Source organism: Saccostrea cucullata, unplaced genomic scaffold (assembly GCF_032062105.1).
Source record: "Saccostrea cucullata isolate Sc308-1 unplaced genomic scaffold, CSIRO_AGI_Scuc_v1 ctg866, whole genome shotgun sequence".
NCBI lineage: Eukaryota > Metazoa > Mollusca > Bivalvia > Ostreida > Ostreidae > Saccostrea > Saccostrea cuccullata.
Genome location: NW_026941041.1, coordinates 102,024 through 129,101, shown reverse-complemented (window position 1 = coordinate 129,101; position 27,078 = coordinate 102,024). Strand labels below are relative to the sequence as shown.

General features: G+C 33.5%; 3 protein-coding genes across 3 annotated transcripts; 2 read left to right on the top strand and 1 right to left on the bottom strand.

Moving 5' to 3' along the window:
- The first annotated feature begins 8,607 nt into the window (after positions 1-8,607).
- Positions 8,608-9,420, top strand: LOC134257005 (fucolectin-1-like). The gene is made up of 2 exons (XM_062739664.1): positions 8,608-9,001; positions 9,179-9,420. Exons 1-2 carry the CDS (start codon positions 8,719-8,721, stop codon positions 9,391-9,393), a joined length of 498 nt encoding a protein of 165 aa, XP_062595648.1. The 5' UTR covers positions 8,608-8,718; the 3' UTR covers positions 9,394-9,420.
- A 3,995-nt stretch (positions 9,421-13,415) lies between these two features.
- On the bottom strand, positions 13,416-14,849 carry LOC134257003 (uncharacterized). Its single transcript, XM_062739662.1, has one exon. It carries the CDS (start codon positions 14,847-14,849, stop codon positions 13,416-13,418), a length of 1,434 nt encoding a protein of 477 aa, XP_062595646.1.
- Positions 14,850-24,990: 10,141 nt separating this feature from the next.
- LOC134256992 (fucolectin-like) lies at positions 24,991-26,675 on the top strand. The gene is made up of 2 exons (XM_062739654.1): positions 24,991-25,535; positions 26,422-26,675. The coding sequence occupies exons 1-2, from the start codon at positions 25,253-25,255 to the stop codon at positions 26,634-26,636; spliced, it is 498 nt and encodes a 165-aa protein (XP_062595638.1). The 5' UTR covers positions 24,991-25,252; the 3' UTR covers positions 26,637-26,675.
- The last annotated feature ends 403 nt before the right edge of the window (positions 26,676-27,078 follow it).

Sequence of the window (27,078 nt, the reverse complement as noted above, 5' to 3'; positions counted from 1 at the left end):
TGTACTATTTGATCTTCTCAGGCCTTCAGTGCATCTTATTGTAAACTTGTTTTAAGGGTCTAAAGTAATAGATTCATTATTTGTTTTAATTTCTGACAAACTTGAATAAGTATTGTTTTAGATTTTTAAAAAATAATTGTTAGCTTTTCTTATAGGCGGTCGTTTTCACTCATTTTCAAAACATAGGGCGACCTTTGAGTATTAAGCTTTTTTACTGTCAAATGATTCTTTAAAACACTGTGAAATACCCCAGAATGATGTTTATCCAATTTGCCATATGTCTAAAAGTCAATCAAACACAATCAGTTAAAATTTGTTGAAGTTTTGAAAACCGTAAATTGGTTGCTGTAAGTCCTTGTCGCCAAGGACGGTGCCCATTTTTGATGACCATTATATCATTTTTGTTCATTGAAGTCCATCTGCTCATGTGTGTATAAAACATACATTGGTTGCTGTAAATTCCACATATTTCAGTTAATATTTCTTTGGGATTCTTATCAAGTTTTACAGCAGATTTTACCTGTAAAATGAAGCGTTTAATTTCACTCTAGTTTACTGATTCTTCATCATTCATTTTAATACAGTCTCTCGAATTGCCCTTGCTACCCAGCTTCCCACAATGAAACTATGTGACGAGAAGCGGTCACATAAACTGTTATCAATTCATTAAAGATTCCATAATGATTAAAAGTCAAACTTAATGTCATATGATTTCTGTGTTGTATTTCATGACATGACATCTCATGGCATTGTTTAATAAACAGTCCTCGTATATTAGACATAAAAAAGATACATGTCTATACATTTTATTCATAGTAAGTTTAATAGGGAAGCCTATAAACTGCGCAATACATTTAAACATATAAATAAACGTTATAATCTATTTCAAAATAAAGGAAAACTAATTTGATATTTAACATATGCTTCTTGGTTACATACAATTATCATGATTTCATTTACCCTAAATTCATTCACCCCTTTTTGTTTAATTAAAAATCAAAATATTATGACATACGTAAAACCTGGTCAGGTATACTAGTACTTGTCCCCACTTTTATCACCATCCCCATTTCATTTTGATATGACTTTAGCCATCCCATTTTTTATTTACTTTATTAAACAATGTTAGTTTCAAAAGCCCCTTGGAGAGTCTTACATAAGACAACTTGACTTAAAGTATTACAGTGCATTTCCGGATATAATTAAAAATACATTAAATAATAATGATAATAAAAGAATAATTTTGAAAAGTATGAGAACTGAATTTAATATTTCATAATTAATCACCGAATGCTAAAATATAGAACATATATGCACAGAAAAAAAGATCTAGTGTAAAAAGTAAAAATACTTTTCATTTTAAGATCATTTGACACTAACCATTTTTGCTTAATTTATAATTCGATGTTAGTTTCCAAAGTATAAGGAAAGTTTAACACTGGATAAATGGACGGACAGTAATTAAGTATTCAGCAGTGGCTCTTTACACTGAAAATCTAGGGATTGTTCAAACTGATAAACTGTACAGGAAATATAAACAAGGCCCCAAAACCATAAACTGAGAATAGACTTAAGTCAAAATTTTAATTTTTAATATCTTCAGTTCAATTCGAAGCATTAGCTTATAAGTTTGCAACTGTGTAAAATACTTCAATTCAAACATTTGTTGAAAGTTTTATTTTATTATCGAAATTATTTCCAAAGTTATATTAATCTGAAATTTTGACTTAAGTCTGTTTTCAGTTTATGGTTTTGGGGCAAGGTTCAATAGTAAAATATACAACAGTAGAACTTCCTTAACTCTATCTATGTGCAATTGAGCTGATCGCTCATTCAAGTAGTATGCACATATTCCACATATGGTCAACTATCAACTTATTATCAACAGTTAATCAGATAATTAAAAAAAATCCCCATACTCTGATAATAATTTGGGGTATTTTTTATCTTAAGAAAGGTTTAAAACTCCAATCGCCAGTAAGAAAAAGAAATCAAGTACATGTATAGACGTGACATGCTTTTCTACTTCATTTTTGTCCTTTTGAGGGTTGGGGGATATTTATATTATGAAGATTATAAAAGGGATACAAATACCGACTTACGTCGTGTAATATGAAATAAAGACGATAAAAGCTGTAAACTCCAGCGATCGTCAGCATCTCATTTTTTGATTAGTTATTTGTGCACAAAAACTCACCAGTGATAACATATTGTTTCATCAGATTTGTTTTGAATTATCATCATTTCCTGTTATAACCGGGTGACTAAATGGAAATATATAACTGTATAATAATTATATTTATCACTTATTTTAACGGATGAAAAAAGAGTGAGAAGTACATATGATAAAGATTAAAAGATATTTATAATAAAGGTTTTTTTTTTGAAAGATGGCCTTAATCATGTTTTTTTAATGTTTCATTTTTTTGTACCTTTCTTCATTTTATATTTATATACACTGTAGGTGGCCGACTTCATGACGTTGACGTCAGAGTAGGCAAAACACCGTACTACATGCATTTTTGTGGTCATTTCTCGGGACCTACAAAAGATGGACAAAAGTTTTCTGTTTGGTGCCCTTCTGGTACATCTGGCAGATATGTACAGATACAGAACGTCGGGGGATCGCCGAGCTACTTTGACCCGGCAGAAGTGGTTGTTTGGGGACATCTGTAATTGATCAAAGATTTCTCAATTCATTAATGGGGCACATTTGTATTCGCTCAATGAATTCTGAATAAATTGAATTTGCAAGAAATGTATCATTCCTATGTTACATGTATTTGTTTTAAAATATTTTTTATATAAATATAATGCTTGGATTTTAAAGCAAACTAAGGAAACATTTTTCGCTACCACACAAATATCTCTCAGACCCATTAATTCTAAATTATTATCAACCAGTTTGCATTGAAATTAATAATTAATTTATTATATATAATGTTCGCGACAATGTAGCATGGTTTACTATGCATATAAATAAAGAGTGGTTAAATCTGAAAAAAATGGCTAATATTGTATGCAAGAAAACAAACACCTCTAATTAAAAAGAACAGAAATGCAGTCTACTTATAATAAAAACAGCGATAAAAAACAAATCAATGAATAAATAAATTCATAATAAGTGAAAATAACATGTCAACACACACATAAGCCAATCTGAGATAATATCATGGTCTTATTTTACGTAGCATTATATCTTAAATGCAATTACAAATGACAAAAAGTAAAGAATGATCCATTGTAACAATCAAAACTGGGGGCATATGAAGAGCAAACTAAAGCCTCTAAAATCTCAGAGGCGGGATCATGTGAAGGGAAGAAGTACATGTAAACATTGCTAGTTAAGATATGAGACTTACCTGCACTTTCATTTTTTTTGAATAAGTTGTTAGGGCTATAATACGGATGTAAATATATTGATGTGCTTCATGTTATGCTTACTTAAATAGAATTAAATTCTGTATATTCTCCCTTGCATATAACGTTTTCAAACTATTTGTTTTTGATAAATTTTATGTCATTATTATGGAAATGCTTCATGCAGGGAATTGTATTCAAATGAAGTTCTTTTTTCTTTCTTTATGGTCATTTGATTAACCGCTATTGAAATAATGACCACTATGTTAGCTTTAGATAAACTGAATGTTCCAACTATCCAAATGACTTTTTAAATTACCATTCCCTACTGGACTCCAAAAATTGAGAAAATCCTTACATACAAAATACATTGTCGGTCCAAGTTAATGTTCCACCAAACCATTTTTTCTTTACATCTCATTAAACTGAATGCAATAAAAGAGAAGGCCCACGAATATAACAATGTATTCGAAAGGTGGTGTAAATAAGATCGATACTTAAGACTTCAAGGAACTTTTAGAAAATGTGGCTAGTAAGAATGTACCATAATTATTAATTTTAAAGATTTCAACTGTTCATCTCCACTTTCAAAAACATGTACCACAGTTTCCAACGAAGAAATCAAATCCTGTTTTAGACATTATAGACAGATGCTTTAAAAAAGGAAATTGTAAATTTATTTACCTTGTCGCCAGTCTTTTCCAAAATTATTTGGCTAAAAGATATATTTTGATCAATGAGTCTAAACTTGTTATTTTAAAAAGGCACGAATTTGTGATTGATAATTATTACGTAGCTGTCAGGAGATTTATTTACTGTAGAAGTACTTTTTTCCGCGTGGTACTAATTTACACTATGTACGCGGTCACAAATTTTCCGCGGAAATTTGTCCAAGCGTACTTAAAATAAATGCAAGGCATATAGTGTCAATCTAGAAAATCCGCGTAATTTTCTACCCGCGGATTAAACAGAAATTGAGATTTCGCGGAATTATGACCCCGTGGAAAAAAGTACATCTACAGTATTATTGCGTTCCTTTGAAGAATTTACATGTAATATATAAAAAAAAAACACTTATAAACGAGAAGAAAAAGATTTTGTCTTTGGCTTTCAACTCGAATTTTAAGTATACTGACAACATCACTACATGTATTATGAATAAGCCATAATTTTTTGCATTCATAAGCCTTGTTTTTCCATTCAATAAACTTTTAATCATATAATATGAAACATCGGTCTAACATTTGGATATTTTACTAGAAAAAGACGAAAATGTTAACCTCACAACCAAATATTATGATGAACTTGTGATTTTAACTTTTCTATCACCAATTTCTCTCACTTATAAAGCAATATACCCTTTCACTGGCATATCGTTTCACATTGCCCACTCAATTGATTCTATTCGTAAGAAAATAATTCTGATAAACCATTTTTAGATAAACTGTAATTTGGTAATAAGAATTTATTATATTCTTTTCAAACATTGCCCTTATAAGATAAATTTTATCTTGTAAGTATTATGTACTGTCTTCTCGATTAAAAAATGTCATTGTTCGAGGGTTGGTTTCATAATTGAATACAAGTCCGCAAGATCACTGCAATCGGAGCTCAGTTGGGCAGCAGCCTTTTTTTTAAAACGACATTCCTTATAACATAATACAGATTCAGTTCCTGGACATTTTTTAAAGAAATTTGAAGACAATGATATTTTTAAAAAAGTTTTTTAGACTTGTCGCATACATTTTAGCAACAAAAAATGCCCTTACACTCCCAGTTTTTTGAAGAGTGTATGTAATTGTATGAATTTTATTTAAGATTTATTGTAAAATTTTAATTTGTAATAACATATATATTTAAATTTGATTTATTTCTTTATAGTTTTTTTCTACAGCGCTTTACAGCTAATTTTAATTATATCAAACGCTTTATAAGTTTATGCATTATTTATCATAATCTCATATTTGTACAAAATGACCGAAGGTCAGTTGATATCAATTACGAATATCAACAAAAAAGATAAAAAGATCAAAAGAAACCCATTTTCAAGTTGATAATGATGCCGATTATAGGTATTTTTAGGAGACATCGATAATTCATTTGTTTCTACTAAATAAGGAAACTAAACAAAATGACTTAGTTAGATTACTAGATGCACAAACATTCAAAGCAGCTCCATTGATAATTAAGAGTAGAAGTATTTTAATTGGCCGTCTATGAAAATAGACTTCTCTCAGGAAGATACAAGTGTTTTATACTTTTCTTGTTTCATACCCTTTTATAAGGAGCTTGATCAATAGACGACCTAATATGACATCCAAGTACGACTCAAGTCATGAAAGAGGTATCTCGGTCTGGCAGAACTAAAATATGGTGGCATAGTTATGCCATCCACATACCTTTTTTGTGAAAAGTAGCATATCATGTCAAATCAAGATAACTATCTCGACAAGTCATGATAACAATGGATTATAATGTCGTCGGTAAACGTCGGAAGTAAAGAGTATTGTGATTTTATTATATCTAGAATGCTTTTGATCTTAAATACTGTTCGTTATCTCCATATGTTAATTAAGCTTACATTAGCACTCAAATACTACTTCTTTCATGCGTTTCAATGAAATTCAGATAACACAGAAAATAAAAATCATTTTATATTTATTTTTATTCTAAATGCCGCCAGCTGACATCAATTAGTACATGTAAAAGCATATCTAATATTTTACGTTATTCGTTATAATTTCACATAATAATCTTGACCTGATTAAAAAAAAAAAGGTGGCAAGAAAGAAGTTTCGACGTCAAAAAATATTATTGAGTCTAGCAATACAGTGGTCCTAATGAAATCAAAATGGCAATCGCATGAATTTCCCAAAATCGTCAAAAACTTAATTCTGAGTGGTTTACTTTTCGATTTTTTTAATTATGTATATACATGTATATTTTTGAAGTTAGAGAAGTTTATTTCAAGGTCTTAGAGAATCAAAGCGAGGAACTTGAGAAGTGTTAAAAGATTTGGACCCAAATGAGAATTCTGAATAAGTGAACCCAACAGATAAGAAAGGATTTTTGGGGCTAATAATAAGTTCTTACATGAGTGTTTTGTTTAGAAGTCATTAATAATAGATCAATAAAAATTTGGAATTGTCAGATATATATGATGATGTTTTGAGAGATGTTAAAGTGGGAACGCGCGTTCAAAATGACGGCAATTCATCCATTTTGAATTATGGTGGACAGAGGTTGGTTCAGAGCTTTACAATACAGTCAAATATTATGAAAATATTTGATGCTTTTTATGATATATTTTAATCGAGTTTAGTTTTTTCCCGAAAAAACTAGAAATGCTATTTTGATTTCTTTTTAATATAAATAGGAACTATGAGAACTGTAGTCACCAACCAGTTAGAAGAGCTGCAGAAAATGATCACAATATTCTTCCTACTTACTTTGATACATGTGCCCTAAAAACATGGTTTACATCCTGTTATATTAGGAAATACTTCTCCAATCCCTCAGTACAAACTAAATCGGAGTGATGTACGATGATAAGTTGGTAAAATTAATAAAGAAAAAAGGAAGAATAAGACTCTAATTTTACAGCAGTTTACTGTTCTAGAATATCAGCTTGCACTCTCTAGCTATTTTCATACCAGCGTATTATATATGTATTATTGCAAATAGTTTCCAGAAATAAGCAGACTGAAACTGTTCCATTGTAATGGCGATGTGCAGGTACTAGTATTTCTCTTTTTCAGAGTTTTGAAACATTAAGTAACATTAACATTACTCTAAGATCAGCTGTGTCTTCACGCAACACCAGAGCATCCACTAATGAAGATTTTTTTATACCTCATGTGATAACATGTCAAGCAGACACTTTTTACTATAAAGGCATAAAAGACTGGAATTTTTCACCAGCCTCTATCAAGTGTATAAAAGGAAAGAATACTTTTAAGAAACAGGTCAAGTGTTTTGTCTAACAAAAAGGCATTTTAGAGGAGGAAAGTGATATGTACTAGTTTATAAAATATATTTTATTATTTTATTGATAATGTCAATGATATCATACTTAATCTCAATTTAGATGTTTATGCTAAAAACAAACTGTGCCAGAATTATTATAGTGCTTTAATGATGGAACATTCATTACATTGTATTGTTATTTATTCTTTAAAGTTATTTAAGATAGGACCCGATTGGAAATAAGATCTCGAGCTTTAATGGGATATCCTGGTATCTATCTAGTCACCTTGAATTTTATTTCTAAAAATGTTTTTACTTAAATTATCTATTTACAAAATCTTTATTATCAACTTTCGTCTTTTAAAATTCTGTGTATTTGTTTTATGTATGATGACCTGATGATGATACCAAATAACTACTAACATACATGTACTACTACTACTAAATGTACTTCACTAATTTACATGATGTGATATATATGTAATGTATACTAATGAAATTTTCCCTGATGGTAGAGACAATCATAAGTTTATATATAGAGTATTCATGGGGAAAAATTAAGGGAAGGAAAAATTAGATAACCGAGGTACCTGTCGTAGTAGATGTTGGCACGAAAAAGATCCTTCACTGCTCAACAGCCCTGAGTACCGGCATGAGTATAAATTTGCCGTCCTTCACCGGCAAGTGGAGGCGTCTCCATAAGTGAAAAAATCTGGAGAAGGAAGTTAAATAGCAAACAAAGAATCTAATACATTGTGTCCACTATCAGGCTTTAAAAAATTATAACTACTGATTCAAAGAGCCAACTACAACACAATGCACATGCACCAGGCAATGTTACAATGAGGCAAATACATGTTATTGTTGGCACACATTGTCAAGTCAAACGAGCTGGTATGGATGCTCATGGTTGTTCGCTACTAGAGTAGAAATCTTCGATGATGAGCCTATGATAGATGTTTCCATGATTTTATAATTTACAGCTTCTTAAGTTGTAGAATAGGTAAGTATAGATTTTAAAAATGTCAATGTGTAAGGCATAGACATTTCTAACTGTGAATTCATTTATAAAAAAGAGTACAAACAAAAAATACATGTAGCTCAAAACAGAAAAAAATCAGCTTACAGATATAAGGTTAAAAGAACATGATGTACCAAATAACGAATATCAATTTTAACTGAAACTTCATGTAGTTAGCTTCAAGTGCTCTCGTCTCATTATTAATGACTTCAAGTAAATGAACTTCGCATTTATAAGAATCTTCCTTGTGTTAAACAGTGTCAGCAAAACGGTCTTCCTTGTGTTAAACAGTGTCAGCAAAACGGTGGTGACGAAAGCTTTAGATTTGGGAGAGTGTAACGACAAGGGAGATATTCGCGATCAATTCAATAATGATAAATTGTTACCGGCTGTTTATTATATTTCTGGCTTTCAACTCTGAAATCAAATATTCGATTGGTCACAACGTTCTTCAGAATGTGGCATATGGAAAGTCTGCCTCTCAAAGCACGGACCCCAGTTGGGGAAGTACCCCACTGGCAGGTAATGCTGTAAACGGTGTCTTTACGGATTTCACCCATACCGACCTGGAAAAAAATCCATGGATTAGAATTAATCTTGGCAGAAACTACACAGTCCATGAAGTAGAAGTATTTGGTAGGAAAGACTGTTGTTGTAAGTTTCATTATATCTTATCATTGACATTTGCATTGTAAGCACCTTTGTAGATTAGATGAGGGTTTTTCTTGGGTCTTCTCTCACTTACAATTGTATCTGTAAATGTAGCTTTAGACACATGTAGTATACTGTATTACTCTATATTCTTTCGCTTTTTTTGAATTCTTCTTTTAGTTCAACGACTTCATGACGTTGATATACGAGTTGGCAATGATTTGCACGACATGCATTTATGCGGCCATTTTACCGGATCTTGCAGCAGATCCGGGGAGCGGATCGCAGTGTTTTGTCCGTTCAACACATTCGGTCGTTATGTTCAGATACAGATTGTGGAGGGATGGAACAACTACCTCTCTGTTGCAGAAGTCATTGTTTGGGGACGTTTGTAATTTTAATCTGATGAAGAATTCGAAAAACGGGAGGACTTTGCATGAACTTCTTTCTCATATGATAAGCTGGATAGTTTTTGCTTTTTTTTTTATTCTTTTTATCTTATAGTTAAAAGCAATACATCAGTCATCTACGAGTTTTAACTTCTTCATAATCTCTCACTAAAAATACTTTCATATGGTTGTTTTCTTTCTTAATTTTGAATAAATACTTTTATTCTTATCATCTTTCTAATAATAAGTTTTGGCATACAAAGTGCACTTTGTCAATTAGTTTTAAATCATCTTTTTTCACAGTGCTGAAACGTAAAAGTATTTGATAAAATAGATTTTCAGTAAATTTAAATTTCAGAAAAACAAAAATTAATAAAAAAATCAAAGTACTGAGAGTACTGATAGGCGGAAGCATGTTTGCAGGTTCTCATGTGCAAAACTTTAATGACATATATTTGAAGCATAATCTTTTTAAAGGGGGGGGTGATAAATATTTTGATGGATTGTAGTATTGAAACCAAGGAACAAGAATAAACAATATGTCCTCATATCTTATCCGCAATTCCTCTTATACCACTGAGTGAAATTTAATGAAACCTTCACAGAATCTTTATTACATATTGTCATTGTGCACCTCCTCTTTTACTTTTTGACCTGACAAATATTTTGGGTTTCCCGGCCACAGCAAAACATGGACTTTTCCATTATAATCATATGGGAGGCGGGGGTATCATTTAGTCAGTTCATTGCTCACAGTACCTCTTGTTTTTTGTCAAGTATAACAAGTTAAAATTGAAAAGCAAGTTGCAATACATAGGGTAAATTCGGGTAATTCCGGACAAAACTCACATAAGCGTTGTTCGGTGGGAGTAGCAGCGCGAAACTGATTGATGGGTAACCCAGTTTTGAATCGATGTGTGAATTCCATGCATAATCCTCGATAAATTGATGTTTTAGATTGTTTTCCCCCAGGTCTTATTCAAATATTAGCAAAATAAAACGTATTGGCAGAGTGGGGTAAATCCGGACACAATGCGGGTAAATCCGGACAGGCCAATCTTGTATGGCGGCGTAAACGTGCAATGCCAAATAATAGCATACAGTAAGTAAATAGATTATTTGTAAGATTTCAAAGATCCGCAGCACGATTATATAAAGCATCTCAGTTGTTAATACAGTTCTATTTAGAAATATTTAAAATTAAATTTCTTAGTATCTTACATCTCGTTTGTTACTTTTGGACTTCAGAATCTATGGGGACGACCATTTGTTTTTGATGAGAGGGGAGTTTGCATTTTACAATAAATAATCTGTTCTTTAAAAGAATAAAACTATATACCATCAAATGAGAATAACATAAATAATCCGATCCTGATTGATATGTCACTACTCCCCCCCCCTTCCCTTTACAAACACACACATATGGATGTGTATGAAAATTCTACGATTTTTTTGGTGTATAACTTTATCATTGTTTATTTATGTGGTGTACTGTGGCTTTATAGTAAATACTAATTTAGGCTAAAAGTACAGAAAAGACCAATAATTCGATTTTTTGCGTCAGAATATCTATTTTTGCAAATTCTTTTATTCTAAACACAATGAATGAATATTCATCAAAGAAGAAGCCAAGAATGAGACAGAAGATGTACAAAGTAAGATTTTTTTCGATGGATGAGGGGGGGGGGGGTATTTATGAATTTTAAATATCATTTCGACAAGTTGACATCGCTATTAATCTGAATTTCTTTTTTTTTTAAGCGAGCTTTTATATTTGGTTGACATTAAAATCGCTGAGGTACATTAATAAACATCTACCGGGAAACTGCGATCATAATTTAACCATAGTGATACTGAATAAAACTTCAGTTGATGCCGGAAAGAGAGACCGGCCTTTCATTTAAACATTTTCATTCCGTTTAAAAGTATACACGCTATAACTTGCGCCAGTTAAAATAGGATTGGAAATTGATACAATTTGTTTATCAAGAAAAGTTACGAAAATACTGTAAATTACACCATTAAAATTAAACGCGTTACAAAGTTATCAAATTATAATTATTTATTATCCTGCAAGGAAAGAAAAACAGCTATTTTTAAATAAATCCATCACGTGACGCCGTACTTTTAGATTGATAAACACACGTGGCGTAAAGAAAACAAGGTAGACCGTTTGAGATACTACTCACTTTTGACGTGGATACTTAATGGTACTTTACCTTTTAATGTATTTAAGTATCAACAATCTTCTCTGTTATGATGCATATTAACCTTACATTAATAATTGTTGTCAAAATGCCACATACCTCGTTGTCTGTGATTTCCCGTGGACATGTGTTTCTATATATAGGCCTACTGTTTACGCACTTCCTTTATCAATATTCATGAAAAGACTGAATACTTGATTCCTAGATATTGTTTAATTGTTTTATTATTACAACGACATCTATAGTACAATTTTGTGGAAAGTATTATTTTTTATTATACTTCATGTGTTTTAAATCGTTGATCATTTTGTTTCAACCTAAATTCGGCGTTCATATAGCGTATATGACTTTAAACAAAAAAAAAAAACGCAACAGTCCCTTGAAAGTCTGTTTGTTGAGGCACGCGTTGAAAGGTAAAAAAAAATCAATGCCTTTTTGCATCAATCAATGGAATGACCTGACAACCCCTTGGTATAATGGAATAGCCATTGGATATATAAATTAAAGCGTCAGTCGCATTGATGACAAGTTATACAGCTGTAAACAGCGGAGAAGAAGTCATATATTAACAAAAGGAAAAAAGAACGCTAAGATCATCGTAACTGAAAAGCATCAATGGTAAGTTAATTTAGGAACTTTAAAATACTTTAATTTGATCAGAAACTCAGAGTAAGGATATACACACACACACATACGATCTTGGGAGAAGTAGAATACACCTTTTAAAAATAACGTTACAACAAGTTGCTAATAAATTAATTTTGGTTGTAACGCTGTAATTAATAAGATAAAAAAAATTACTTTTATATATCGTATAAAATGGGTTGCCTACGTCACAATGACTTCCGTCAAAAACGTATCAATCCGCCTGACGACAATCAAATTTTGTACAAATTAAAAGTCATTTTGTTAGAACAATCATCTTTTTTCCTTACATAAAATAAATGAAAATTAAATTATAAGCAATGAATTTTATAGCTACCCATTTTATACGGTATAAACTGCATGGGTTGGAGCACTTCTACGCCTTTTCCGCTTCGCTGTTTATAAAGCGTAAACTGCCCCAACCCAGTTTATAAAATGGGTAGCTATTAAATTCATTCCTTAAATAATCAACACCTTTAAAAAGAGACATGAGAAATTGAAATTATTTTACAGCTGGGAACTTCATGCCAGAAAGGGTATTTATTTATTTAACCAGTTAACAGTATGAATTATTTAAATTAACCAGTTTACAGTAATTTTCTGGTGACTCGTTTTCAGTTGTCAACATATAAAAATACAGAAACTTAAGGTATTCATTCTTGTAGTGGTGCCTTGTTAAGTATAAAATACTCGTCATCAACAATGAAATAAATATCATGCTTAACAGAAACAATAAATAAACAATTTGTCAATCAAACTTTTGTCATCAGATTAAATGTATGAAGGGGTTCATTTTTTTTTCTTTAAATCAAGCTTTTCCTTTCTCTTTTGTTTTTTCAGGTTAGCATTCTCCTTCTTCTGCCACATCATCTGTTTTTCCAGAAGAATTTCTTCCGAGGTCAAGAGTCTGTGAGATGAAGACTTTGATCTCGGTTTAGGCTCAGCTGGTTTATTTGGTTCAACAGACTGAAGTGGGAGAAAAATGTCTGATATGGCGGAATCCCAAATGCCAGACTGATGAATTTCAACTGTGCCCTCTTTGTCTGGGGTAAATACTTCTACATGGCCATCATTTATCAATGCAAGTAGCATTTCTGGGTCATCTGCCAAGGGAGGAGTTGTCATATTGTCAACATGTGAAACAAGACTTATTGTACTATCTTGACTGTCATTGATTTAAGGGGCCTCATTAATGGAAAGATCCTGTCGTGTAGATGGGGTGACTGTAGGCAATAAGGATGAACCAACTCCTGAAGAGACAATAGTGAAAGATACTGGACCACTAGAAGAAGATACAGAAGGACCAGAAACCGAGGGGGGACCAGAGGATACCTCAGAATGCTTAGAAAGAGTGGTGGTTGATGATATTTCATCTGCGGAAGACAGAAGGGGTTTGGGCTTATCTGAAGGAATGGAAGGCTTCAACAGCTCAGGAGCAACAGCTGATGGATTAAACGGAAATATGCCACATGATTGGAAACCAGCTTGGATATTTGTTTTGGAGACAGCTGTTTCCCAGGCAACGGCCAAAATACCTGGAAATGACCATTTGTTGATGTTGTTGAGTGGGTTCTGGTTAAGGAAGTTTGAGCATTCAGTGTTGTAGGCGCTGTTAAGCGGACCAAATACACAGCGATCAAGAGGCTGAAGGGCATGTGTAGTATGAGGAGGGAGGCTCAGAATGTGGATATCATTCTGGATGGCCAACTCAATGATGGAAAGACTCTCGTGGGAGGAGTGGCCATCCAGAATCAGGAGCTGGGGCCTTTCTGTGCCACACTCCATAAGGAAAACGTCCTCAAACCATTTTTCGCCAATGTCGTCATTCATCCAGCCATTAGCTTGGTAGTGCCAGCGTGTTCCTTGTGGGGCAGCAAGGGTGTTAAATCCATGCAAGGATCTGGATGTCTTGCCTTTGACAATAAACAATGGAGACATCTTACCCCCAGCAGCATTCACACATGCCATGACCGTTATATTTGTCCTGCATGATGATGTCCTCCCTACCACAGCCTTAGATCCCTTTTCCGCAATGACTTTTACTGGTGTGTGCTCAAAACTTTTTCCAGTTTCATCGCAATTCCATATGCACGCAGGTTTTGATAACAAGCCAAGATTTTTCAGAATTTGCCCAAGATCATCGAAATATTTTGAGACTATCGCCGGATTTGTCATCCTTGCTCTTGTTGTCGCTAACTTCTCTGGTTTGCGAATTGACAGTGTTGGATGTCGCTTCATAAAACCAACAAACCAGTCCTTTCCGGGGGTCTGTTGCTTAAATTGATCAACCTCGATTTTCATTTTTTTGCATAAACTGCCTACCCGGCGCAATAATTGCCGCCTTGAAATGCCCATGCCCTGTTTAGATGCTTCCTTCAAAGCATTTGCTATCTTTTGTTCAACTTCTGGTGGGATCGCTGTTTTTCTACCAGGTTGACCAGGGTTCTTATACTTTTTTTTAATCGTGTCATGGAAGGTTGATTTATTTACATTAAACATTTCTGCAGCCTTTCTAATGGAGTAAGTGCCTTTCATTACAGAGGACACTGCATTCTGCATACTCTCAGAGCTGTAAGGTTCTCTTTTCCGTTGCTTGTATGCTTTTGGCATGTTCTGTAAAAATATTTAACCTTATGTTCTATTGAATGATATGTAAAATGAGTACTATGTGATTTATTTTCATCTGAAATAGCCGAGAAATTGTGGTTAAATTCAGATTGATTTTCAGATCCAGGCACGTAACATCGTGAAAGTGGTGAGGGGGGGGGAGAAAAGAAGAAAAAAATTTAACTTACCTGAAAATGTTGTCAAGCAAAAAAAAAAGGGCGGGGGGATTGCCCTAAGTCGAAAATCCTATTTCGGGGGGGGGGGGGGGTGTCAACTACTGTCAGGACCAATTTTTGTACTTTTTTACTACATTTTTGCGCACATCACTAACAGGGGGGGGGAACAATACTTTCAACTAACATTTCTATAGAATTAGTAAAAAAGTAGGGGGGGGGTGCCTGAGCTCGAATGCTGGAAGCGAAAAATTTAAGTTGTTATCCAGCATACCGACACGTTTGTGCATCCCCCCTCCCCATTTTGTATAACATAACTTGCCTACATGTACGTTACAATGAGTTTAATACGTCAAAAACATATAACTCCGCTTGACATAACTTTGAAAATGTGTAAAATTTGAAGCCTTTTCCGGAAGAAAAAAAAATCTCATTGTCTACACTTAATAATAAGGAATAAGCTTCATTCCCTATATGTTTTCGATTGAATGAAGAAAAAAAAGAATTCTCGGAATTTTATTTAATTAAATAATATCACACAGTCATTTACTTTTAATATTTGATCTCATAAATGATATTTGAAGAATCAAGTTCGTGGACAACTCGTTGAAGTACAGAATCGTCCGAAATCCTGCAGCCTATCGAACATCGCTGTTGTGGACCAACACGTTGATTCAGTACTACTGGGACCTCTTTAGGTTTTAATAACCATTTTGACCCTGGTACAATAGTAAACAAAGACGATACTATTTTGGCATCTGTCCGTTTTAAATATGCCTTCTTATTTGGCCCGTCTAATATTGCCGTCGCATTACAATCATATGGATTATTTTCTTCATGTTGGAGCTTATACCCTGCCCCCACTGCCAATTCTTTAGGTCCCCAGTGGTGCATTCCGACGGCCCATAAGTTGTGGATGACTAAAATTGGCATCTCTGCGGAAATGTATAGAACTGAAATGGATAAGATGTAGGAAGAATTTATTATGTTTAAGCGTGTCACGGTGTGTAGATTTGAGTAATTCATAAGTATAATTTTAAATAAATATTTCCAGCGTATTATAGGCACCTTATTTTGTACGTTTAAATTGTAAAAAAAAATATTATATCATCACTCACTCTTAAAAAAGAGCTGCTTTATAGGGGAAAAGGGGGGGGGGGGGGGCAGAACAGAGTATTAAATATATTTGAGCTCTTCCACTTTATGACTGTCCCGTCATGTTACTATGGATTTGATTTTCTCTTCGCCCAACTCGCATTTTGGCCCCTGTTTTATTTTTTTTTAAATAATCAGTATTTCATTTTTTTTTAGTAGATACATTTTGTAGTAGATAACTGTAACGGACATCACCCACCCACACCTGCGCACACACGAGTTGATGATTATGAAAGCTTTTAAAATGCTTTATCTGTGCCCGAGAATTTTAGTTTAAGAGCCCCCTCACACGTTTTCCCTAGCTGAACTGTAGCTATACGAAAAAAAATACATACTCCGGTCTGTCAATAGGCTGATCTTTTTTTTCGGAGAGCTACAGTTCTGCAGCGACCCTTTTCCCCCAGTGCGTGACTCTGCATGAGTCTCTGTAGCATACACTGATACAGCATAATACATTCTTGAAATTAATTTATTATGTATGATATTATGTAAACAACTAATTCAAATAGGCCTAGTTTAGAATTTCGTAATCTTATAGATTTAATGTAGGCCCAGATGAAAATAAATCACATAGAAATGCTAAAAGAACACAATTTAACTATGTCCGCAATTACCCTCACTTAATTTTTTTGGTAGGGTAAATCCGGACATTTTATTTTTTTCATTTTAAGTTAAAATTTGACATAAAAATATAATATAACATAAATTTTTTCGATGTTTAACTTCTTTGAACTAAAATATTACGGTTATTAAAATATTTTCATTTAATACTTACTTGTTTCGTAGTTTTTTCACTCTGGTCTCTGGTGTAAGCAAGTTGAATTTTCCCGCAAATCGACAACAACAACAAAACAGAAAGTGCAAAGGTCATTTTATTGACGTCATGCTAAATAATCGGGAATTCCCTTTGATTAAAAATGAATATGATAGAAAAGAATAAAGGTTTTATTTTCCAAAATGATACACACAATTCAGAGAAAATAAGACGATTTTCATTGACGATAACATAAAACAGAGGCATTTTATTTCTGTCCGGAATTACCCGCTGTCCGGAATTACCCGAATATACCCTAACATTTGTAAGATATGGTTTTGGGGAACAAGAAATGGAAAATTATAAAATTTCACACAAAAATGAGAACTAATGAGTAATAAAAAACAATAAATATCACAACTGTTTTTTGGTTTTGTATGTGTACATGTATTAAGTTTTAGTACCTGGTCTGTCCAATGAAACAAAGTCTTGTTATAAAACAGTAAATTATATAAGGAATACAACATACACAGAAGACCTTACATAGATTTACAATGTTCTTGTGGTTCTATGAATAGTTTTCATTCAATACATGTATGGCCCAGGTAGAACAAATCACACAAGTCTTTAATGCTGATGACAGGTGAACCCTGTGTCATGATGTCCACAATAAATGGAATATTTTTTCAGGAGAGCTTCTACCATGGCAGGCCCTTGAATGCCAGACAGTTTTATTTTTATTCCTGTGGAAAAATTTGTCTTTGATGATTGTATTAAAATATTGGTACATACATCCCAATATCAGTGGTGATTTCTTTTCTGGAGATTATCTACACGATTCCCTTCACAACTGTCTCTTGGCAGAATTTTCTACAAAGTGTATAATTGAAAAAAAAAAATTAAGAATATCTCACAATGTTTATTTAACAAAAATTATTTCACATTATGTATCTGACTTTCAATAAATGAAATCAAGGACTTCAAATAACCTTTTATGATATACCGGTTATTTTAATATATTTTCTAGGGAAGTCAACTTTACCGGGTACGCGATCTAAGGTCCAAGTATCGAATACTAAAAAAAAGTTACTCGTTTACTCGGATGTGTATTATTTCTTTTTACAAGGTACACATTTTTATCAGAAACTTATCAATTATAACTAAAACATGCAAATGGTAATTAGCATGTCTTCATCTACACCTAGCTGTAAAACACCCGTTATCGCCTTGATCTACATTCATTCATTCAGTGAAATCTGACATGCAAAGAAATTAATGCCACTATACCAACTTCAAGAGTGAAGTGGGTATATAGAAATAAGAAAAGATTCAAAACTGCGGAAAGTGAACTTGTGTAGTATTTAGTTTAGTGTAAATATACTGGAAACAACCAACAAATGAAATAATATAAGACTAACCAACAATATAAGACTAGCGATCCTGACCAACAACATATGTCCCCTCTCTTTCGCTAGTTATATAACCTACATGTGTACACAGCAGTTTTTCAAATAGATCCAATTAAAACAACCTTTTGTAATTTTGGGTGTATTGTGCATTTGTGTTTTATTTAATAACTAATTTTCGTACCAAAAATTATTTCCAATGGAATTCATAATTGTCTGTACATGTAATGAAAAAGTCAGATATCGAGTAAGCGATTATTAAACATGATAAATATTGACTGATTTGACTTCTCTAATACTTTTTTGTATTTGTTTTCTCTTTCAAAAGCCTACTATTATAAGTAATCATGTATTTGCATGTATTTAAAAAAAAAATGAAAAGAAAATAAGTCAACAAAAATTAGAAAAGTCAAAATATACTTTCAAAAATAGTATTCGGTTCAGTTTTGCCATCAAAACAAGATGATTTGTTATGCTATAAAAAAATATGTATCATAAGTTACGAAAATTTTTTTCCACTTATCTAGAAATATAATAAATTGATGTACTCACCTTCAGAAAAGTGTTTCTGGTTGTGCTGAGTTGAGTTTTCTTCTGCCATTTAGAGGTGGAACAAGACAAATCCACAATGCAATCTTAATTATATCCCCTTTCTGTTAGCTGCCTCCGTAGCAGGGACACATCTATACAAAACACAACGTAGTTCTTATGCTTGCGTTTGAATTTCTGTCCAGATTTTACAGTTTTGGCCCATCCTTCAACATACATGTATTAATATTAAATGAGAAAGGATATATAAATGTATACACAAACTCGGTATGATAATTCCTCAAATAATTTCTCCCATGCATGTAATCATGGTAATTAGAGTACCAGTTCGTTCGATAAGACCCGACCATAACAGCTATCATATTGCGATATCTAACATGTCTAAAGCATGCCTGCATAGGGAGGCGACATTTTCAGGTTAAAACAATCAAAGATAAGGGCGACAATAAAAGATAGGCTAATCACACAGCGTGAGTTACCTTATGTATTTTGAAGAGAAGGCCTGTCACTTCCAGTCAATCATTGTAAATCATTTGTGCTCCAAGTGGGTTTGTTGACAATAATTTCACGCTGAATCGTCTATATGTTAGATTAATTATTACGCGAATGAAGTACACAATTGATAAAAGGAGTTACATACCTCTTTTCTTCTATTTCATACAAAATTATTAAAAAGATAAGTTCCTCAGTAGCTATGTACCTGTCATTAGTTCTTAAACATAATTACCTACTTGAACTATTTTGTCTCTCGTAGTATTTCTAAAGATCGCTTCAGTACCCCGTGCTAATCAAATGTTGAACCCGATTTGTTTATGTTTAGACATACAGAGTTGTCGTTCGTTCTTCTCTCAAACGTGAAACGTATCAGCAGTAACAAAGTAACTATTCGTTCTATTATTAGGCTATTATTTTTATTGGACATTTTTACATTAATCAAAATAAATTGTTAAAATAAATTCGCCATAACACATGCTTTTTGATTTGATAATAACGATAAAGATTGGGAAGGGGTCAAATATGATTAAGCGGGTTGTCTGCCCTTAGTTTAAGATACATCCGTTTGGAGTACCATGAAGCGGGGCAAACATCTTGAGAGGTCGAAAGGTCAACAAAGCATGCAAAAGTAAAAGGCGGCTTCCGCCTAATAATGAGGTTTAGAATTTAATTCCAGTGTTGAAGCATTGTTGGGAATGAATAAAATGCACTCCAAACTCTTCAAGCCAAGTGTATTAAATTAAGCGAGAAGTTATTTTAGAAATTTTTATGATGCATATAGAAAGGTAATATTTTGATGGATTGAATTATAAGCGATGTTAAATTTTAACAAACTCAACAACCTTGCAGAGAATGTCAAATGTAACTCTTGCTAAATTTCTGCTTATACGGTAATCAACATATTAAACGCCCAACGAAGTCGGGCGACATATTGCGATTATACGCATGTTTTTTGTTCCTCGGGCTGTTTCTCGGAGATGGCAGGGACAATATTCCTGAAACTTTCCTCAAAGGAGTATCACTAGTTGTAGTTGTGTTGTGTGGTCATTCAGTTTCAAAATGGCTACCGTCGCCATGAAAACCTGCAAAAAGCGACAAATGTTGTCCGAGAGTGTTCTCTCTGGTCCATTGGACATTCGTCATGAACATGAAGAAACTTTATTGATTTAATGATTAGTATCTGTAATTGTACGTGCTTCATTTAAAAATTGCAAATTTTATATCAATTGTTGCCAGGGAAACTGGAGAAAAGTGAAAATGCTTTAACCTTGATTTTTAAATCAAAGTACCAAAAGGACTGATACGAGTTGATGGTTGTCCAAGCTTAGCTAATGGATATTGTTTAAGTAATGAAAAAATTAAAGTCTTGTCTAGTTCGGGGCGACACACGCTCTATTGCTTGCAATAGCAGACTTTCTAGTTACTTTTACATTTTATTGGCTATGATTCATCAAGAACGTTGTCAAAAGAGCAAAAAAAAAAAACAAAACAAAAACAAAACAAGAAAATCTTAAATAATTTGAAGGAATTGAAATAAAGATTGTCGTTTTTTATAGTTTGTTAGAAAACTTAAAAACTATGAACCTTTATTATTAATATTCATATTAATTGATATCTAGTATCTAAGATTTCATGTCTCAGGAAAATCTTAACGGGAAAAATCAAATGGAATGTGATGACAAAAAATGAAAATCATGTTTCAAAGTCTATTAAAACAATCAAAGGTGGGATCAGGTGCTTATGCAGATTCCATTTGCTAGCAAGGTTATTAAATTGACCATAGATCTTGCAAAGTTATTACATTAAACCAGACTTGTTTGTCAGTAGATTGCCTTGAACTTAAAATGTGTCCATACGTAGACTATGCTCTTGCGTATATATAATTAATTAACAAGTAATAGCTTTTCAAAAAAGCTTGCCTGACTAATGCAATCAATATCTATTGAACCTATTATCATGATAAGTTATTTATATTAACGTTTACATTGGGGTGAGGGGTAATTATTTCATAAGAGTAAATTATGATGACGTCGAACAAAACATCATTCATTAATTTAAAGTTGTTTGCTACTCATGAAAGCAATGGACAGCCTCGTTTTTGAAAGTTGGGGGAGCAGCTAGAGAATTAACATTTCCAATATATAGTAAAAGTAAGGTTGGGAAAATAGTGGGGGGACAGCCCCCCCCCCCCCCCCCTCTGTTGCTACGTGTCTGATGGAAAAGGAACAGTGAGATTTTATTTAAAAGGTATATATTTTGTATGTTTTAAAAATTGGTTTTGGACTGTTTTTCGTTTGTTGTATAAGGACGCCTGTGGAGTACTTGGAACTCAAGACCAATGAGCAGTTTCATGTAATCTTTTTTCTTGCTTACACATACTGCGACTTTTAAACGGTCTCATCCTAATGACCGATCTCCACGTCCTGCAGTGGATTCGAACCCGCGACGTAAAGCTCAACTCCTCATTCCGCAACACTATAAATGGTTTTAGAAGATGTAGATAAGGGAAATGAACTAATGAATTAATGTATGCTGGAAAGCCGTGTCTATGTATTAATTTTAAAATTAAAATTTAGAATTAGATTCAACTGCATAGACTACCAGGAAGACAGCTGAGAATATGATAGCTACAAGAAATAAATGAATCGTTATGATCAACATGAAGAATATGTTTAAGTACTAGATTGTTGGGTTAGCTGCAGATCTGTAGCTCTCTGAAAAAAATATTATTATATTGATAGACCGGAGAGCTACAGTGCCACCCATTGAAAAAACTGTATATTTATTGCGCACAAAAAAGTGCGCTCGATTCTTGATAAATTTTTCCAAATTCTTACCTCAATTGCAAAAAATGGAAGATTTCAAAAAATTGCTCTCTCCTCTATCAAGTTCTTTCGTAGATGACATCTGAACGAAGCATATTGGACCGAATTATCTTTGAAACCAAAATGGCAGTATAAATAAGCGAGAGATAAGGAGGACTATTAACAACAATTTTGAGGAATGTTTTGTTGTGGAAAGAGTCAAAGAATATGTTAGGAACACACGGTTAGTAATATTTTGAAATTACGTCTCTAAAAACATGGAGAAATAAATCGAGAACCGAGCGCATTTTTTATGCGCAAAAAAATGTACAGTTTTTTCAATGGGTGGCTCTGTAGCTCTCCGGTCTATCAATATTTTTTCGGAGAGCTACAGATCTGCAGCTAATTGTTGGGTATGCCAGATCATCAACGATTGTTGGAAACAGCCCGTTACGCATAATTGACTCAACGAACTTGACGGCGGTTCCTTATATTCCTCAGTCCTGGAGTAGGAGGGACACTTTTCCTTTAGGAAATCTATTTTCTGTGTTCTATAGGAGGAAGAATTTTATCTCTGAAAACTGGGGGGTGGGGGGTGGGGTGGGGGGGGGGGGGGGGGGGGGGGGGGTCCCGATAAAAAGAACAGACTTGAGGTTTTCATTTCCATTCAGTGCAGTAGAATCATCCAGGAAAAGGGCGCGAAGATATACACGTGGCATTTGATGCACGATGATTGTGACACCCCTTACCTAGAAGACAAATGGACTCATCCAATAGTACAGAAACGCAGAAAAAAGGTCAAACGGACATGTCCGTATATATGAAATCGCATGAAATAAACAGCTGCATGCAACAAAACTAAAGGAAATAAACACATCAATATATTGTATCAGTAAGATGGTTATTTTTTTCTGCTAAATGTTTTGTTGAAACGGAGGTAACAAATTCCAGTGATAATCAGCATGCACAAAATTTTGCTGGCTAACTGTGACCTCTTCTCCTCGCACCTCAGAAATATCAATCCTTATACAGCCTGACGCCGTGACGTCAGGCAATTAATTATGAGAGTCTTAAACCCCGTGCAGTTTATAAGGGTATATTGCTTCATACTCGTACCCTTAAGTAAGGGAAATTGACGATATAAATATAAAAGTAATCACTTTTTATCCTAAAGATGTGTCGGTTACCACTGAACTCTTTTTCTGATAAAACATCCAAATGTGGGAAAAGATGTCTCAGATTCTTTGAAATGTTTATTCCGAGTTCAGAGAGATATCGATACATTGAAATAAAATAAGAATTTTAATGAACATTATTATTTAATAATGCTTTGATGTATCTAAATTTCGAGAGAAAGCCACTGCAATGTTTTCTACTTCTCATTTATAGGTTTCTGAATGCATTCTGCTCCAAGTGTGAAGTCTGATAATAATGGAGCGCAGTTGGTACCTATGAAAATTTCTGGACCATCATATTGTTGGAAGACGATCTCCAAAATTTACATAGATAAAGGCAATCAGAAACTCAATCATCTTTTTAATAACCGGTATTATCTGAGGAGAACTTTTGTGGACAGTCAGAATGTTCTTAAATAACAAACTATTGTAATTGATTAATGAAAATTTTTATTTAGACGCAAATTCAAAGAATTGTGCCCCCCACCCCCCCCCCCCGCTTTCGGTGTCTTTGTGGGTCAGATGTCATTTTTATGACATATTGTGTTAAGAAATAAAATATCATTTTTAGAGTTTCATTGGGGTATGACATGAAGTCGGTCACGTGATCAAATTCTATTACACCCGAAGGGCGTTATAGTAGATTTGATCACGTACCGACTTATGGCATACCCAATGAAACTCTAAAATTGATATTTTATTTCTTATACTTGTATTTGACGTTTTTTGTCGTGTTACAAAGAAATATAGCATTATTTAGACTTCGCTTTGGAAATGCAAGATCTTCGCCGTCATGTGACGTCACAATCGGAATTTTTCAAATGGATCGTGCGGTTCGTTTTTTATAATCAAGAAAGTCTGATCATGGGACCAACTGCATGTCATTGAATATTGAATTTAATTTTTTAGCATTGTTATATAAGGAAAGACATCAGCAAATGTAAATATTCAAATATGAAACCCTATCATATGACATTCTTCAGAAAATATCATCAAAGTTGATTTTTTTTAAAAATAAGGTCAATCGTAAAGGTAATGGTCAATGGGTCAGAAATCAAAGCATGCTCGGAAATATCTTGTCATAGATAATGCACATGTCAAATATGAAAGCCATATTTCTTCTCTATTTATTTCTATATTTCAAGGAATGTGAAATATGAAAGTTATAGCTCTACTAAATCAAAAGTTATGGACAAGGTTAAAGTTTTTGTGCCGGACGCACAGACTTACGGACAGACAAATGAGATTCAATGTCCACTCGCTCTCGCGAAAGCGGAGGACAAAAAAGCTGTCTGTGGTGACAAGAAGCCAGGACTTTTAATTTTTAATTGGGAAGGCTTAAATAGAGTGTTGGAAAGTTTCACTTTTCTATGATTTTTATTAAGGTAAAATTATGTGATTTTAAATTTTTGAAAATAACCTTGGGGGTTTGAAGTAATCAAATATGTTTTATCCCACTTGAAGAATATTTTATTCAACAGTTCCTCATGTGTTTTTCCTTAACTGCGACCAATTTTTAGTACATGTAGTTATAAATCAAAGGGCTTGGGGGAACTTTTATCAGAACTCCCTATATACATGTTTACAGAACAAAACTTAATTTTGCAAGTTATTTTGATATTATTTAAATACATTAAGATGTATTATAGAGATTTTATTATTATTTTACATAGTGCATGCTGCACGTTTCGGTTTTAAGTTTTAGTACATATATCTGGTTACAAGTCTCCCCTTACTGATAAATGCAATAAAAATAATGCTCACACCTGTTACATGTACGATCACCCGTGCATTTGTCAACAATAACTATTGTTGTGAAAAAAATCACGACACTTAGTTACAAAAAAAGACAAACGCAAGGAAGATCATCCCTAGATTTTTTTAACAATATCATAATGGTGATTTGCTCTTTGCTATCGGTCTTGTTTTTGGCTTTCATCTGTGATATCCAAAACACGATGGGTCACCGTCTTCCGCGTAATTTAAAGAATGTGGCGTATGGTAAATTCGCAAGACAGAGCTCAACTTATCACCATATACCAGCGTCTTATGCCGTCAATGGTGTCTTCACGGACTTCACCCATACGAAACTAGAAAAAAATCCATGGATAAGAATCGATCTGGGAAGGAACTACACAGTTCATGAAGTAGAAGTATTTAACAGGAGAGATTGTTGCCGTAGGTTTACTAAGCTTTCATTTACACTTGTCGATAGCCAATGTTTTTACTTTTTAAAATTAAACAGCATTTTGGGGCTTGTCCAATAATTATTTGAAATATTTTATTTAACTTTTATGTAATTAGTGTTTGTTACAACGACATGTTATTGTATATATTTCCATTTCTAATTTTTTTTCTCTGTGATAACTCTTTGAAAGCTAGCGGAGTTGATTTCTTCATAACTCTACCAGAATGTAAACTAGGCAGGTTGATAGATCAGGAGCTAAGGAGGCCTAATATGCATGCAAATCTCATGCGCATCTGTCTCTGTGTCTGACGCTAAGGAGGCCAAATATGCTTGTAAATCTCGTGCGGATGCCAATGTGTTTGACGTCAGTGGGCGAGGACTATTAAAATAGGCATGGGAGTCCTCGTGTAAATTAAATCTATCTCTACATTTTTAAAGTCTAAATTTACAATTTTATTTCACAATGAAATGGAAATATAAATAATCACTGTCTAGATAGTAAAGTATGCCAAGGACATCATGGGAAACATGGGATAATTTGTATAACGGGCTTCAACATGGGATATGTTATTCATAACGGGCTTCGCAAATCTAATGTTTCCCACTATCGTCGATGTCCTGGCATACTATACTAACTAGACAGTGATTCCTTAAATAGAACATTTTACATCATACAATTGTCAAATGTTACAGTTCTTATTGTAAATATATTAAATTAAATCCACGGATATACTATATCATGCAATAGCCTTCAAATGCAAATTCTGATCAATATTAGAATCAAATAATTATTTATTATAAAATCTCATCTTCCTCTATCTCTTTAGCTTTGATAACATCAAACATTTATTTGCTATATCAATATTTTTTCTTCAGCTGAACGGCTTCATGACGTAGATATACGTGTAGGCAATGATCTACACGCCATGCATCTATGTGGCCACTTTACAGGACCCTCTACCAGAGGTGGGGAGCGGATCGCAGTGTTTTGTCCGTACAACACATTCGGTCGTTATGTTGAGATACAGATTGTGGAGGGGTGGAACAACTACCTCTCCGTGGCGGAGGTTATTGTCTGGGGACGTTTGTAATTGTTTGTCTGAAAAAGGAATAAATGTCAAAGGAATTTATATTCAGTTGATTTTCTTTTATTGTTAAAAGATTATACATAGTACTTCGCATATCTAGTCCTAATTTGAAATGATTACCCTATTACTTAGTGGCCCTGGTAACAGGCTCGTAGAAAGCAAGGTCAGTTCGGAGGAGAACATTCAAATGTTTTCAGGGCGCGAAGGGGGGGGGGTGGGGGGTGGACTACCAATCAAAAATACCTCTATAAGCGAAAAAAGGTCATCGGTAGTTATCGAAGGGACACGTGCATGTATGAAGTAGCTACAAGTATGTTTTCTACAGTAAACTTTACATCGTTAAAATTAATGGGTTGTTTGGTGTTGGTGGTGGTAGTAGTGATGGTGGTGGGGGGGGGGTGTCAATGTTCATTATATATGTCGATTTGAATTGCTCTTTCTATTA

Excerpts from the sequence above, each read along its gene's own strand:
- LOC134257005 (XM_062739664.1), top strand. The coding sequence starts at position 8,719 with ATGATAAATTGTTACCGGCTGTTTATTATATTTCTGGCTTTCAACTCT. Across the intron at positions 9,002-9,178 it reads TGGTAGGAAAGACTGTTGTT|TTCAACGACTTCATGACGTT; the intron begins GTAAGTTTCATT and ends TTCTTCTTTTAG.
- LOC134257003 (XM_062739662.1), bottom strand. The coding sequence starts at position 14,849 with ATGCCAAAAGCATACAAGCAACGGAAAAGAGAACCTTACAGCTCTGAG.
- LOC134256992 (XM_062739654.1), top strand. The coding sequence starts at position 25,253 with ATGGTGATTTGCTCTTTGCTATCGGTCTTGTTTTTGGCTTTCATCTGT. Across the intron at positions 25,536-26,421 it reads TAACAGGAGAGATTGTTGCC|CTGAACGGCTTCATGACGTA; the intron begins GTAGGTTTACTA and ends TTTTTTCTTCAG.